At 43.5% G+C, this 17465-nt stretch overlaps 1 protein-coding gene across 12 annotated transcripts in view; it reads left to right on the forward strand.

The window, feature by feature from the left end:
- The window catches only part of m1ap (meiosis 1 associated protein), a 92399-nt gene that overhangs the window by 60447 nt on the left and 14487 nt on the right, over positions 1 to 17465 (forward strand). For 11 of the 12 annotated variants that reach the window (XM_061912525.1, XM_061912523.1, XM_061912528.1 and 8 more), the window contains 3 exons: positions 6454 to 6716; positions 6784 to 6981; positions 9530 to 9701. In XM_061912525.1, coding sequence (XP_061768509.1) covers positions 6459 to 6716; positions 6784 to 6981; positions 9530 to 9701 — 628 coding nt within the window. In that variant the 5' untranslated portion in view covers positions 6454 to 6458. Of the gene's footprint in view, positions 1 to 6453; positions 6717 to 6783; positions 6982 to 9529; positions 9702 to 17465 lie in introns of those variants that run through there. The other variant, XM_061912531.1, reaches the window with a different exon arrangement.

Genomic DNA, 17465 nt, shown 5'->3' on the forward strand with positions numbered 1-17465 from the left:
TGGTCTATGCGGGGATAGACCCTATGCTTGCTCCTTGTTGAAAACCTCCGCTAGGTCATGGTAGCAGGCAGGTACACGGGACAGATCCTTCCGGGGGGTAGAGATACTGGGAACGTGGACCGTAGGGGAGGCAGCCCTAAGACAGTTAGCGTGGCAGGATGTGCTCCACGCCAAGATCCTGCCAGAAGACCAAGAGATGTAGGGGTCATGTTGACGGAGCCAAGATCTACCCAGCACTAGCGGGGCGACAGGGGTCTCCAGAACCCAAAGACTGAGGATCTCGCTGTGGTTTCCTGAAATGGTCATGGTTATGGGTTCAGTACGAAACCTGATGGGTCCCAAAGGACGTCCGTCCAGGGCTTGAGCAGGAAATGACCTTTCCAGGGTGACCAGGGGAATGCCCATCTTATGGGCAAAATCGTAGTCCAGGAGACTCTCATCTGCCCCAGAGTCCAAATAGGCTTCTACTTGGATTGATTTAGAGCCCCACGCTAGCGTAGCGGGTACCACAAAGTCGGGGTTCTCCTTATCTTAGGTAAAAGATGTATGGCTCACCAGGACCCCCCAAGCTGGTGAGCCTGGTCCTTTTGGTTTAGCTGGACAAAAACGAAGCATATGTCCGGTTAGACCACAGTAAAGACAAAGGCGTATTCTGAACCATGTCTTTCTCTCCTCAATGGTCAGCCGGGTCCTTCCCAACTGCATGGGCTTCGGAGTTGTCAGCATGGTGGTCAGAGCAATACGTGGCGGAGCTGGAGCCTTAAAAGTGGGTAGCAGTTGTGGCCGGGTACTTACCCTTGTGGCTCGCTCAGCCGCACGTTCCGTCAGTCTCTGATCGAACAAGAGTGCAAGATCGATGAGGTCCCTGAAGGATGTGGGCCTGTCCCTCAGTGGCCCGTCCTTAATTTCCTCCAAAAGTCCTCAACGGAACGCGCTCTTGAGTGTCCGATCGTCCCATCCGCTGTCAGCCGCCAGGGTCCGGAATTCCAGAGTGTAGGCCGCCACCGAGCGAAGTCCCTGCTGGATGGAGTGAAGGTGTCCCGCGGAGACTCGTCCATCCCTGGGATGGTCAAATACGGCCCGAAATTCCGCCCGAAAGGCAGCGTAGTCTGTGCTTAGCCCCAAGGTCCTGTCCACGGCAGCCGTAGCCCACTTGAATGCAGGTCCCGTGAGTAGGGCAAAAATTAATGCGATCTTAGCCCCATCAGAAGAATAGCGTGAAGGCTGGTGTTGAAAAATAGGATCGCACTGAACAAGAAATCCCCTGCACAGCTAAAACTCAACCTCAAAGGGTCTAGGATTATCTATTTTGGGCTCTCGTTCCAAACCGCAGCGTTCCGGTTTATGGATTGGGGAAGTAAGCTGCGGGGTAGGTGTAGTGGGAGTCACTCTAGGCGTAAGGCAGTCCAGCCTAGAGTGAAGTCTAGAAAAAGACTCTCTAAATTGTCCTCAAGGGCAATAAAACGCTCTTGGCGCTCGTTAACCACGGCACTAAGCATGGACAAGCCAGAAGTCCTGGGGGATCGAGACAGGGCTTCTCGGGTGTTGCCTGGTACCGCCATGTTTTTGGCCAGAACGTACTGTTATGCACTAGGCAAAGGGAAGGAGGCAGGACTGCGTTTTGAAGGTTTATTTAAACCTTTAATGAATGTGTAGGATGTGTATGCTACCACTAGAGAGTGAATGCAGACTATGTGTGGAATTAACCAATGTGAATTTACCAGAGGTTGTTGTCGGTGCGTGTTGGGTGTATCTTTCGTCGAATCCAAAAGGGGTGAGGCGAAGGGGTAGTCAGCAGGAAGGCAAGCAGTCGGGGGCTGGAGAGAGGCAACGATGTCAGGGTCCAAACAGTGGTCAAGGATCAGGGAAGGTCAGCAACAATCCGGGAGGAGTTCGTGGGGCAAGCGCACGATCACTGAAGACACTGTGGAAGACACAAGGGACATCAAGACAGGAACAAGGAAAACACAAAGAAGGCGAGCAAGGAACGAGGGAGAGGTGCCAGACGTGATGCTTACTCAGGTGAGATTGGCTTCATTCTGGCAAAAGCCTCCTGGCTTCGCTGTCTCTTTAGGATGAGCGGCGCGCATGGACGCGAGGTCCCAGGCTCTCCCCTTAGGTGTATTGTTTTTATTGTTTTTATATAGTTTATTACTAGCCCAGTCATCAACTTGCTGGGCGAAGTTTATGTACAGCCGAAACGATTTGTTGGAGCTTGGATTGCGGTCTGAGCAGGCTATTTTGGTGGATTTTACAAGCCGACACACATCCCGGAGGAGCTAGCACGTATCCCTGGAGCTCCCTGGCTACCGTGCCCGACAAGGCGGAGGCGAAGACGAAGATGCCGTGGCCGAAGGGGCGGCGTGTTAGCCAGACTAAAAATGAACCCAAACAGACCGGCGATACCAAGTCTATTCCTGGCTAATGCGAGATCGCTCGCTCCTCATGGTGAAGAGGACAAGATGGACGAGGTGAGGCTCCGTGTAGCACAAAACACCGTGATGGACAGCTGCGCCCTATTGTTTACGGAAACCTGGCTAACGTCCTCAATCCCAGACGCTAGCATGGAGCTAACCGGTCATACAGCACACAGACAGGACAGAAACGCAGAGTTCACTGGCAAGCGGCGTGGGGGTGGATTGCTAACCTACCTAAACAACAACTGGACTTCAGATTCAAATGTAGTTTACAGCCACTGTTCCCAAGATCTGGACAATATTACAGTTAAATGCCGACCCTTCCATCTAGCCAGGGAGCACTCTGCTGTCCTGATCACAAACGTGTATATAGCTCCCGATGCTAAGGCTAGCACGGCGCTAGCTCTGCTGCACGATACAATCAGTGCACAACAGAACAAATATCCCGACGCAGTCCACATCATAGCGGGGGTCTTTAATCATGTCGACCTGAAAAAAGTGCTCGCCAAACTTCACCAGCATGTGAAGTGTGCTACGAGGGGAGCTAACACACTGGACAAAGTCTGTTCCAACATAAAAAATGAACAACTTCCCCAATTAGGCAAGTCCGACCACATGTCCCTGCTCCTTTTACCAGCTTACATACCAATAAGGAGAAGTGCCCCTATCACAACCAAAACGGTCAAAACATGGCCAGAGGGAGCCATGGAACAGCTGCAGGACTGCTTTGATACAACAGACTGGTTAGTTTTTGAAAACTCAGACTTGGAGCAGTACACAGAAGCGGTCCTGGGGTACATCAAACACTGCATAGACACTGTCACAGTGGACAAGCGCATCCGGGTCTACCCCAACAGGAAGCCCTGGATGACAAAAACAGTCCAGGGCTTACTCAAAGAGAGAGACAGTGCCTTCAAAGCGCAGGACCAGACACTCTACAGTGCTGCCAGAGCCAATCCGAAGAGAGGCATCAGAGAGGAAAAAGTTGAGCACAGGAGGAAAATGGAAGACCACCTGCAGAGCAACAACACCAAGGAGGTATGGAAAGGAATAAAAACACATGACCAACTTCAGACCCAGTAACCCTTCGGCTGACGGCGACGCCTCTCGAGCGGGGGAGTTAAACAGCTTCTTCGCCCAATTCGAGAGAAAAACAGCTGCAGCCGTCACAACACCCCCACCTAACACCCACAGCAGCTGCACCCTTATACTGGAGGAGCATGAGGTTAGACGCACGCTGAGGGCAGTGAACCCGAGGAAGGCTACGGGCCCAGATGGGGTCCCGGGACAGGTACTGAGGGACTGTGCAGACCAGCTGGCCGGCGTATTTACTAAGATCTTCACCCAGTCCCTCTCTCAGGCCGTCATCCCATCATGCCTGAAGACCTCCACAATAATCCCGGTGCCGAAGAAGAACTCTGTCAGCTGCCTGAATGGCTACCGTCGAGTTGCACTTACACCTATAGCTATGAAGTGCTTCGAGAAGCTGGTACGGACCCATACTACCTCAGTCCTCCCTCCCGAGTTTGACCCACACCAGTTTGCCTACAGAGCCAACAGGTCCACAGAGAACGCCATCGCCGCAGCCCTACACTCCTCCGTTGGTCACCTGGAGACGGGGGGGAGCTACATGCGGCTGCTTTTTGTGGATTATAGTTCGGCATTTAACACAATTATACCTGATAGACTGGTGTCCAAACTGTCAGACCTGGGTCTATCGAACTCCATCTGCATGTGGATTAAGGACTTCTTATCCAACCGCCCCCAGAGGGTACAGTTGGGTCGCCACGTCATCGAGCCTGTACTTCAGCACCGGCTCTCCACAAGGCTGTGTGTTGAGCCCCCTTCTCTACTCCCTCTGCACATACGACTACACACCTGCCCACTCCAGCAACTCCATCATCAAATTAGGCGGATGACACCACCGTAGTGGGGCTCATCTCGGAGAGAGAAAAGGCTGCATATCGGGATGAGGTGGAGAAGCTGTCGGATTGGTGCACAGTCAACAACCTGGCCCTGAACACCTCCAAGACCAAGGAGCTGGTAATAGACTTCAGGAGGAATAAAACGGACAACCTTCCCCTGATCATTAGCGGTGACTGCGTGGAGAGGGTCTCCGACTTCTGTTTCCTGAGAGTCCACCTGGCCGACGACATATCCTGGAGCACCAACACCACGGCTACCATCAAGAGGGCACACCAGAGACTGCACTTCCTGAGAATACTCAGGAACAACCACCTCTCTCAGGAACTACTGGTGTCCTTCTACCGGTGCTCCATTTAGAGCATCCTGACCGACTGCATCTGCGTGTGGTTCAGCAGCTGCACGGCCGCAGAGAGAACGGCGCTCCAGAGGGTCATAAAGACCGCCCAGAAGATCATCGGATGCCCCCTACCCTGCCTGGCTGACCTGTACACCTCCCTCTCATCAAGTCCAGGTGTGCTGATGAGTGATTTCCAGCAGCCTTGTCGCTGCATGTGCATGCTCGCGCTGGGCGTGTCCGAGCGAGCAGCCAGAGGAGGAACTGTGTCACTCAGAAGCAGGAGGGAAGCGGGTTCGAATCCGCGCCGTGACAGCATTTCTATAAATTCAATTCAATTCATTTCAAAGATATCAATTGGAGGGTCAGGAAGTTTTTGCAGTATTTTTTTTCATTACAGCGTGAACATATAATGTTCAAATTTAACTTTTTGACCATTTTCCAAAAAATTCGGAGATAATGAATTTTAGATTTGTATTAGCTGTGAAGAAGTACAATCATCAAACATCTTAAGAAATTAGGAATGCGTCCTTGAAATATTTTAGTTTTTGTGTAGTGAATCTATATAATATGAGTTTCATATTTACATTTAAACCTCTCAAATAAATGAGCTTTAAAAATGTTTAAAAAAATAATTGAGATGTACCTGTACATCATATTATATTTGATACAGCATTAAGTCTCTTGTATATGTAAATGAGCTACAGAGGAATAGAAAGTGTGTTTCTGTACAGTGAGACACTCTTTGGCCAATTCTTCAATGGACCAGTTGTTTCTGCTAGCCTGCTAGCTAAGTAACGCCAATGTTGTTACAATGTCAATAATGCCTTGTCAGTAGTTGACACATCTTTCACTTTGTAACATTTTTTTGAAACGTTGTTATATGAACAATATTCATAATTGGCAACATCTATATGAACTATTAGTGGGGAAAATGAGCAAAGACAACTGCTAATATTTGTAATTACCATTATGCTAATGAGCACTATTTGTCAAAATGTACTATTAGTTATATTATTTTTACTGACGTGTACATATCAGTGCTAACTTATAAACAATAAGTCAAAACAAAAGTGTAAAGTTTATTTGGGTAGTTACTGTTTTGTATTGTATCTTCTATCATTTATCTTTTGTAATGCTAGTTGCAGATTAGCTATGCTCACTTAGCATAAATACATACACAGAGATCATGGAGCTGAACATCTGTGCTTCCAGTGTGGTGAATGTGAAAATTGTGTTTATGTTAACAAAAAGGGACTGATGTATGATGAACTAACTTGAATTCAGTAATTTAATAATTGGTATGTGAGCTTGATGGAAAGGCTGTGGTGGGCCGAATGTGGCGGTTAAAGTTGAAAAGCTTTATACCCCCTTTTGAAATATATAACATCCTTGCTGCACTAATGTAATGGTGATGGTTATAATTAGCACTTTCACAAGCCAGGCTGTCAATTATGAGACGACTAAGCCACTTATAACCTAGATTTTCTTTTGGTTTCTGTCATTTTCTGTTTTTACTTAATGAGGTTCTTTTTATAGTTGTGCTTACTGCTGATAATTGTGACTGTGGCAAAGTGTGGGGGGCTTTGTTGTTTTTTTTAATCATTTTTGTAATTACAGCACCGGCTTGTTTCCGTGTGGCCTCTTAAAACCTCCAATAACGTTCCTTTTTGCTCTGCTCAGCCCTATTGAGATGATGCTGATTATGCAGTGTCAGGTTTGTGTGGGTTTGACACTTAACCGTGAATATAAACATGCTTTTCTTCTTGTTTTCAGGTGACATGGATAGCAAAAAGAGATCATACGGTTCTGTCAACACTGAAAGCTTGGTGTACTGGTCGTCCTCATTTCTACGACAACCAGCAAGGGTCCTGATTGTAGAGGCACTGCCGCCCTGGTGGTCTAACACCTGCCCAGTACTCTGCGATGCTCTTGATAACTTCTTGTCCCTGGCGTGTAGTCTGGATGGACCCTGTAGGCTCCCACACCTCAGCTTGTACTCGCTCAGCAGGCAGCAAGAATGTCTGCTTCCATTTGTGGTAATAAACATACACACAAGGAATTTGCTCTGTTTTCTGGCCTCTCATTCTGTCCATTCTTTGTCAGCAAGTTCGTGGTAACTTGGCCAGGTTGCGTTCTTGCGTAGAGGAGCTTAGGTCGATCCCCAGCGAAGGCTGCAGCAGAGGAACAGCCAGGGGAGGCGAGATGCTGCGACAGGCGGTTCTGGACAGCCTGCAGCAGTTCAAACAGTACATGAGACACATTGGGGCCAACAGCCAGGCCAACAGCCACACATGCGTTGAGGTGAGCACAGAAAAACAAACATGAATATTACATAAGGATTGGTGTGTGTGAGGGCTGTTGAAAAGCTTTTTTTTACCCGACGTTAGCTGCGTATGCTTAATTTCCGGTGGGGTGTTTGTACATATACTGCAAAATAAATATTTAATGTGCTTTGTATTGCTAGTGATGTGCTTTAACCTCTTTTCAAAGTACAGTTGTTGAAAGACACATTTTAAAAAGGTTTAAAAACTACCAACTGTCCTTTTAAGCACTTCTTCCATGAGCCTTTCCACCTCGAGGCAGTTTATGTACACTGCAGGGAATGGGCTGGTTTCATCTGCCGATGAGCCATCTGTCCACAGGGATTTGTTCGACTGTTATCAGAGAAGCTGCAGTAGTGCTTTTGCTCTGAGACGATCCAATCAGCTGCAATAGAATGTCCAATCACTATCTCAACAGCTTGTTGCGCATACTTCTCACATGCACTATCATTGGAGTGCATCAGGATGTTTTTTTTTTCCCAGTCAAATGCAGGGGAGAAGCAGTAAAATTCAATAATAATCCCATTTATATTAAGAATGGGGTGCCCAAACTTAAAAAAAAATTGGCCGAGCGCGATGATGTAACGTTATCGATGGGAAAATGCATTTTTAGATGATATGATTTGCCTGAGCGGCTAGAAAGCACCGAGATTAACACGCGGTAGAAAATGGATTAGAAAGATTAAAAATGTTTTTTTCGTTTGATTTTTTTTTTTCTTTGGACTTCCCACGGGCCGGTTTTCGGATGGTGGCGGGCCCCAGTATTAAGGTATCATCATACAAACACCTTGACTGTTCATTAGGGATGCAAACTACACAAATCTACTATGTGGAAAACCTTTTTCGTCAAATTATAATATTATTTTCGACTAGCTCAAAATTTTAAAAGTTGTCAAAACTTCAATATTTTAAACTACCGGTTTGCGGTTTAACCAGCAAATTTAAATTTGAATGTATTTATTGAGGATATCCCTCATTTTTGATAGGGTCCCATAATAAACTGCAAAACCTTCCTGAGCGGTGTCCAAAGTGCAGCTTGTCATTTCATGGCCCATGGCACATATAGACATGAAATAAATCCTAACACTTAAAAAAATTGTAACAATAAGGCAAAAAGCTTTGTAAATGTAAAGAGAAATGGCTGTTGTTGCTAAAGTGGTTTTCAGCTTTTTAACAAAAAGTAAAAACAAATTATAGATACATCAAAGTAGCCCTAGTTTGGACACCCTGCTTAAATTGCCAGAAAATGAGACTCTTGAAATCAAATAACGTTTGCACAATATTCTAATTTATTGAGATGTACATTTCCGTTACTCTATACACTTCCTTGCCAGCAGCTGTTGTGTTTGTCTTGTCACAATGTGAGATAACAATTGTCCTTGGTGACAGATAATGCTTTAAGTTTTCTGGCTTAGAATCACACAAACAGCATTCAGTATAATTTACTTGCACTGTTTTATGTTTTTTTTGTGTCCCCAAAGTGCAGCCACAGCTCCAAAGAAGGCTTTTTTTAAGAAAATGTCCACAAAACTAAAAAAAACTAAAAACCCAGTTGTAAACATCCAGAAGAAATCTTCAGAGTTTCAAGTTGAACCGAATGACACGGTTGAGGGGTTGTTTCACTTTAGATTTTTCCATCAAATTTTTACTACATGTAAAATCCGATATAAAGCAGTTCGATGTAAACCAGGCTTTTGACCCTGAATATTTGCTTGTTTTTTTTCCACCAGAGTCAATTGCGTAGTTTTTTTCTCACCAAATTACTGGTGATCAATACAGTATCGACGCTACCTATTGGACCTACTGGTGGCTCTTTGTTTGCCGGCCGTGACGAAAAGCAGATGTTACAAATGTTTGTTTACTTTTAAGATGCCGATGTTAAATAAAAAAGGGGTAAAATTACGGGAATAACTCGGTCTGGATTTTGTAAACTCCAACGATCCCGTTATCTTGGACTTTGGGTGTAGTGTTTGAGTGAGTTATATTTATTTATTTATCATTACTTATTTTACTTATTATATAAAAAAATTAAAATTGAATGTATTTATTATTATATTATTTTGTCTTATTTAATGTTTATATTTGTTAACATTGTTGTTTCTTCATTTTCCTTCAACATTGCATAAGCTATACTTTTTCAAGCAATTATTTTCTTGGTTTTTGCTCATATTTGCTTATTAGTGTCCTTTTTTTCCCAACTCCATTCATTCTTTCCTTCATCATTCCATAAGCTATAATCCATTGCTATTCATTCTTTATTATTTCATCTTTAATTAGAAAATGGTGGCACCTAAACACAGGAAGTGAACACAGCAAAATAATTATGTAAGTGTGATAATGTAAAAGACATTGAGGGAATTAACTATCAGTAATAGATTTTAAGAAAGGTGTATAATATACAAGTTGTGCTTTTCCACACTCCTTTTTGGACTTGTTGAATTGTGTTCATTATGTGATGTTCCTTAATTTAACTTGTTGAACATGTCCAAAAAGTTAAAACCATTTACATATGTTTTTCATATTTACAGGTTACCGTGGTGACTGGCCGGCCTGGTCGAGGCATTGTTAACTTTTTGGAGAACGGGCTCACGGATGCTGACCTGGTGCCACTCAAGCGTCTCCTGGTGGTGCAGCTCCACACTGAGGCAGAGTGCGGTGAAGATACTCCCTCACCTGAAGCCTCACGTGATGCTAGCGAAGGTAGGAAGGAGGATGAAAACAGGCATGTCTCCTATCTCTTTCCTGAGCAGACTTGACTCCCCCTCAAGTTCCACATACTTTCCCACCCCGCTTGCTCCACATGGAAGTGAAGCACTGACCCATTTATACTCTATTTGTCTCTCAGAACATGTGCCAATTTCTTTCTTGTAAAACGCCAAACCCTCTGCCGGATTTAAACAAGGCAAACGCCAAATTACAAAAGTGAAATGTGTTTGTTGAGGGCCTCATTAATCACTGCATTGTTGTTGAACGTTTCTCATCTTGAACACTGGGACTTCTCTGTAATTGCTCTTTAAAACTCCGGGGAGAAGGTAGAGAAATGGGTCATGGAAAGAGGAGACGAGCAACACAAACAAAAGGAAAGTCTCAAGGGAACAAGACGGGAATTAATATGGTACTAATCAGAAATAGTTTGTTATTGTCGAGTAACATTATGCTGTGGATAGCAAAACACAAGCAGGCTTGCAGTAATAGAAACATTCTTTATTTAAAAGAAGGAGATAATGTCATCAGTCCGTCCCAATTAAAGCAATTACTAATGTTTCTAATCCTACTCCTAAATTCGCTCTGTCTGTAACTTTACAGCAGTGGGGTCCAAAGAGTGGACCGTGGGCCATGATTGGTGTGTATTTCATTGGTCCCAGCATATTGTAAAAATCAAATGAATTAATTATAAATTACTTATTAGATACCAGGGTTTTTCCTCAACTGATTGAGGCGCGCCGCCACGGCAAATTCAAAGCCACCACACCTTAAAAATGCATTTTTTTTTTAAATTTACGTGAAAACAAAATAAAGTAATGTAATGTATTGTAGTCCCCAGAAGAAGTTATAGAAAGTCTGACGCTATTTTTAAAATGTATTGCCAATCTTATGCTAAAAACCAGCCCAATTCCAACATGTATTCCCTACCGTACACACACGTCCTCCTCTGTGCTTCACTTCCAGACACGCAATAACACTTCCTCATTCTTTGCCAATACATTTTCAGGCACAGATTATCAAGATTATAGGAACAGTTAACAACAAATCAAATCCACACGAACATAAAATATTACCACCAGCAGGTCGTTAGAGTATGAGTGTAAATACAGTATATAGCCTATTGTTTGCGTACTATTAACTAGTGAAAATTTGACCGTCAAAAAAAGACTTGAAACACCGCTGCCGAAACTGAATGTTGTGATGATGTAGGCAATACGCATGGGATTGTCTGCAGCAAAATTACATGTCTGGGATGTGGACGGACTTAAATACAGTATATCCGAGATATAGCCGCTAACAGTGAATTTATAAAATGTGCAATGTGCAAATATTAAAGAGGACAGTGGCGGCTTTTGCGGACAGAAACTCCAACTGGAGCATCTGTCCTTATTACAGTCAATAATAACACTCAAAAAAGATTCTTCATTTGTTGCGTGATCATTTTTATTAAAGAAAAAGTCACTAAAAGTCTCAAGACACTTGGAAAAGTTCTCAACAAAGTACATTGTACAATGAGCAGCAACAATTGAAAATAGAGCAAAATGATACAATATGAAAGATATATGTTAATACTAATTAAAAACACGTTTGTTTTTAAATGTGTGTATACATTTTTGGAGACTTTTTAAGGAAAATCATATCATCATTGCAAATTATGCAAATGACATGATTACATCATTGTGACCACGCCCCAACCGGCACAGGTATCTTGGCAATCTAGGAGAAACCCTGGATATTACACTAATTTCATCCGTCACTGATTACAAAAAAGCTACAATGCCGATGGTTTATGCAGATAGTATATTTTGACCTACCCTGAATAGGTTTTTAGCATTTTTAATGTAGGGACAAAGCTTATGCAAAATTCTGAATCTGATAATGCAATTTAAAAAAGAATGGAAGAATTTGAATTTCAAGTAAATTTACTGCACTCCACAGGATGTTGAATTTGAAATACAGGATGTGGAATTTAATTAATTACACTTCAGATAAATTCCTTGTAGCCAAATGACAGTGAGAATTTGTGAAGTTTAACAAAGGTTTACATACAAATATACAAAAAATACTTTACAAACACTTACATAAAACACACATTTTTTTCCACCTTTTTTCGTAATTTTAAAGTAACAATATTCATGGCGTTTACTTTTATACCTACAAAATTGGCAAAAAGTCTTAACACTTAGAATTCTCGCAGAGTAATAGCAGTTAACAGTATTCTTGACTATTTCTTTCATACCCCCAAATTTGGCTGAATGCTAACAGTTAGCAACAGCTTAAAGCATTCACCCAATTAAATTATCTGTTTTATAGAAAAACACTTTTATTTTAATTTGTCAATGAAAAATATTTTTGTAACATAAATGTGTACATGGGGTTTATTGAAATATGTAAAAAAAAAAAAAAAGACACATGGAATATACTGTAAGGCAAGGATCTCCAACATGTACCTGTCCAATAACCCCAATAAAACAGTTGGAGAGATGGAGCAGAGAGAAAATTGTTTGGAGTTGAATCAACCAAAAATTGCATGACCCTGTGCTGTAAAGAAAGATTCTGGAATACACACAAAATGTCAATTAGAATTTCATCCATCCATCCATCCATCCATCATCTTCCGCTTATCCGAGGTCGGGTCGCGGGGGCAGCAGCCTAAGCAGGGAAGCCCAGACTTCCCTATCTCCAGCCACTTCGTCTAGCTCTTCCCGGGGGATCCCGAGGCGTTCCCAGGCCAGCCGGGAGACATAGTCTTTCCAACGTGTCCTGGGTCTTCCCCGTGGCCTCCTACCAGCTGGACGTGCCCTAAACACATCCCTAGGGAGGCGTTCGGGTGGCATCCTGACCAGATGCCCGAACCACCTCATCTGGCTCCTCTCGATGTGGAGGAGCAGCGGCTTTACGTTGAGCTCCTCCCGGATGGCAGAGCTTCTCACCCTATCTCTAAGGGAGAGCCCCGCCACCCGGCGGAGGAAACTCATTTCGGCCGCTTGTACCCGTGATCTTATCCTTTCGGTCATGACCCAGAGCTCATGACCATAGGTGAGGATGGGAACGTAGATCGACCGGTAAATTGAGAGCTTTGCCTTCCGGCTCAGCTCCTTCTTCACCACAACGGATCGATACAACGTCCGCATTACTGAAGACGCCGCACCGATCCGCCTGTCGATCTCACGATCCACTCTTCCCCCACTCGTGAACAAGACTCCTAGGTACTTGAACTCCTCCACTTGGGGCAGGGTCTCCTCCCCAACCCGGAGATGGCACTCCACCCTTTTCCGGGCGAGAACCATGGACTCGGACTTGGAGGTGCTGATTCTCATTCCGGTCGCTTCACACTCGGCTGCGAACCGATCCAGTGAGAGCTGAAGATCCCGGCCAGATGAAGCCATCAGGGCTACATCATCTGCAAAAAGCAGAGACCTAATCCCGTGGCCACCAAACCGGAACCCCTCAACGCCTTGACTGCGCCTAGAAATTCTGTCCATAAAAGTTATGAACAGAATCGGTGACAAAGGACAGCCTTGGCGGAGTCCAACCTTCACTGGAAACGTGTCCGACTTACTGCCAGCAATGCGGACCAAGCTCTGACACTGATCATACAGGGAGCGGACCGCCACAATAAGACATTCCGATACCCCATACTCTCTGAGCACTCCCCACAGGACTTCCCGAGGGACACGGTCGAATGCCTTCTCCAAGTCCACAAAGCACATGTAGACTGGTTGGGCAAACTCCCATGCACCCTCAAGAACCCTGCCGAGAGTATAGAGCTGGTCCACAGTTCCACGACCAGGACGAAAACCACACTGTTCCTCCTGAATCCGAGGTTCGACTATCCGGCGAAGCCTCCTCTCCAGTACACCTGAATAAACCTTACCGGGAAGGCTGAGGAGTGTGATCCCACGATAGTTGGAACACACCCTCCGGTCCCCCTTCTTAAAGAGAGGGACCACCACCCCGGTCTGCCAATCCAGAGGTACCGCCCCCGATGTCCACGCGATGCTGCAGAGTCTTGTCAACCAAGACAGCCCCACAGCATCCAGAGCCTTAAGGAACTCCGGGCGGATCTCATCCACCCCCGGGGCCTTGCATGACCCTGTGCTGTAAAGAAAGATTCTGGAATACACACAAAATGTCAATTAGAATTTCATGGAATTTCAATTCTACTTACAATTGGCAAACTCCATTCACATTCATGAAATTGGCATTTTAGAACATTCATCTATCTATTTATTTTCTATACCTCTTGTGATTATTAGGGTCACGTGTAAAATGGAGCCTATTTCAGCTGACTTTGGGGCGAGAGGCTGGGTACAGACGGGTCACCAGCCACTCGCAGAATTTGCTAGACAAAGGTACAAGCGGTAGAAAATTGACGGATAAATGGCTTCTCATGTCAGTTGACAATTTTACATAAGCCTGGTCGAGTAAAGTTTGGGCACCACTGCTTAAACTTGTAAGTAGGGGCACATTATCTACAAGTTCGAAAGATACACGCTCTCGTAGCGAGGGATTAGGACCCTTCATGTTGTAGCATTTTCCCCAAGTCCATTAAACTGCAAAGTTCATACATTTGCATTGCTTTACCATTAATTAACGTGGACCCTGACTTAAACAAGTTGAAAAACTTAATCGGGTGTTACCATTTAGTGGTCTATTGTACGGAATATGTACTGTACTGTGCAATCTACTAATAAAAGTTTCAATCAATCAATCAATCAAAGTTATGACTGTAAGGACAGAGGATACAAAGTGTCCTTTTTGTTTGACTACATAGGAATTATTTTTTCGAGACTTACTTGGCACCTTTCCTTTTTTTCATCTTTGTGTGTGTGTGTGTGTGGCCTCAATACAGTGTAATTACACCATATTATTTTCACTCTTCTTTTAATCATACTTTGCTTCAGGGACTCATACCCAGCCCGATCAAAGCCTTACATGAGAGGACTTTTACCCCCCTCTTTCCTTCTCTTCACTCCTGCAAGTTAATTGCTGTCTCTGCCTATTTCCTCCCTCCATATGTCTTTTCATATGAGGAATAATAGGACTTCTCTGTTAGGCTCAGCCACTCTTTTACATCTTATAATAAGCCCATTTCCTGTCTGCTTTTTTCTCATTTCTACATAATCTTTCTTGTTTTAATACAGATTCATGTTGCCTTAACCACGACTCTGACCATAATCCCTCATTCAGGAGCATTGTTGACTTTAATCTAGCCAACTTTTTTTGTTAAGACTAGTAACAAAGTTGTAAGTGTGCAGAGAGGACAAGTTATGCCCTAAACATGGCAACGCATAATAGGCAGACGTTGACATGCGGCCTCCTTGCAGATAAGATAACACAATTGATTATTTTGTAAATGCAGTCAAGATTTTGGGAGTTCTCCTTAGGGCAGGAATATTCAACTAAATTGTTTTGGGGGCCATATTTTCAGAATGGGGCGGACTCCTCTCATCACTATTATTCTTACAAGAGAGAGACAAGCGATAGAAAATGGATGGATGTATTGTATATTCTGGAGAACCAGTCTCCTCTACAGTATACATTTGATTATAGGTCATTTTTATTTTAGAGTTACAGGTCCTTTTGCCTTTTTTTTTTTTTTTTTTATTTGTTTTAAATATTCTGCAAAGTTTTTTTAACTGAACTTGTAGGCCACCGGCTGAATAGCGCAATTTATGAAAAAGAGAGGACATTTGAGGCACACTATGGCTGTAGTATAACTAAAGAAGTTGAACAAATGACTACTGACTGCATCTGAAGTAGACATACTCCAGCAAAACCTGACTTTAATAAATCTCATTACTTAACTGCCAAAAATGAAAACACTTGAAAGGGTGGCTTGAGGAATGCCTCAGTTACAGTATGTTCATTACAAGTTTGGACCTTAGTGTTCTATGTCCGCTATCAAGGTTAAAATATCAATGCTCAGATATGCCAATGTGTTTACAGTGGTCCAAGTTCTTCTTCAGGAGCACTCTAGGGTTTTAACAAATTCCTGCAAAAGTAGTTGTCTCACAAGATTTGAACTCAACGCCAGCTGAATAGCCAAATTTGGGGTAACAACATGGAGCCTGGCACTGCCTGCATTTAATAAATTTGCCTTTTCATCATAGTGACTGCCATCTCAAATAACTCTGTTTTTTGGGGGACAATGAATTGTTTCCCATGTCTTTGGAACACTTATACCATCTTTCCGACCCACGCATGTGCATGGATCAGCATACACAAAACAAATCTGCTTTGAGCTTCAGGAATAGTGAGTGTTTTGACTTGCTGACTCACAGTCACCGTCAGTAAATTGGTTTTATGTTGTTCTTGTACAGTATTGTATGATGAAAACACTTGAGACCTGCAGAGCAGTATGAAGGTGTGTTAGTTATCACCTGCTATGTGCACTTAGAACCCATCTTTGCAACTGCAACAGTGGATTCCTGCCTTATTAAAACACACATTTAACTTTGCTTGTTTACTGAACTAAACAAAGCGACCACAAAGGCACCTACAAAGTCTTGTCTGTAATCTTTCAGTCTTCATGTAGACGGAAATATTTGTGAGCTGCCTCCTGTCCTTTTGTGGGTACTGATAGATGCAATTCCTACTTTTTCACTAATTGCTTCAAAGTAACAACACTTTCCAGACTTTCCTGCTCACCTTGTGGTTGATTTTTCTTTTTATATTTTTCTCTTAGTTGTCACAGGCAATCTGCTAGTCTGCTTTATTGAGCAGTGGTTTCAAGAGCTTCGAAGGAAACTTCCAGCTTCTAGTGGACGCGACCACAGCCACCGCACGTGTTGACGCAGATAAAGATTGCACTGCAAACACTTAAGATATATAGGCTGTAAAATCAGTTGAAGAATGAAGGCTTATACTTTCTGTCAGCCTTGCAATTTCTTTATTGATATATTCTATATTTTTTAAACTGCTGTGTCCACTGAGAGAAAGATTGTGACTCATGTTATTTCATGGCCTGTTCAGAATTCCAAAAAGGCTTGCTTGTTATCTTTAATTCCTTGTGTACTCCTCCTTCCCTGTAAATCTTCTCTGTCAAACGGCTCTGTGAATCCTGTCTGCACAGCCCTTCCACTTCCTGTAAAAATTCGTCCTCTGTCTGAATCCCAGCACTTGTTCGCTTGCTTTCACACTGCTCTTTCCATATCACACCTGATACCTGCCAACATTTGTGTATGCTGTTGCCCATTCCCTTCTATTTAATCTTGAGTACCATTTTCTCCTTTCTCATTTTACCCTTTCCCATTTTTACCCTTTAAAAGTATGCGTCAAATGCCTGCCAAAAAGCAATTGTGCCCGCGAGGCATTTAGGTCACACAGCTGCTAGTGTGTGGAGTGGCCTTGTTACGGGCCAGATGATCAATGTGCTATTTGTCACAATCTCAAACAACATCAATGAACTAGTCACCACTGAAGTCCATGCAGAGCGGCATGCAGACTGACATGGCTGTTGTGTAGTGTGTTGTTGCTTCATAAGGCCACTGAACAAAGGGTGGTGTATGTATTCCCCTTAGGTATGCAGATAAACACACACATGCTAATGAACTCACAGATCACAGACAATGGTAATAACAAATAGTTCAAGTGAATACTACATTAATATTTATACAGTGCACTGTATTCACAGTGCTTCACTTTTCCCACATTTTATGGTATAGTCTTATACCACTTTCTGGGAATGTCGGACAAATGTTTGTTTTTGGAGACGTTCGCAAATTGCTAATGAAACCACGCCCCACCCACTCC

The sequence above is a fragment of the Nerophis ophidion genome, linkage group LG10 (assembly GCF_033978795.1).
Source record: "Nerophis ophidion isolate RoL-2023_Sa linkage group LG10, RoL_Noph_v1.0, whole genome shotgun sequence".
NCBI lineage: Eukaryota > Metazoa > Chordata > Actinopteri > Syngnathiformes > Syngnathidae > Nerophis > Nerophis ophidion.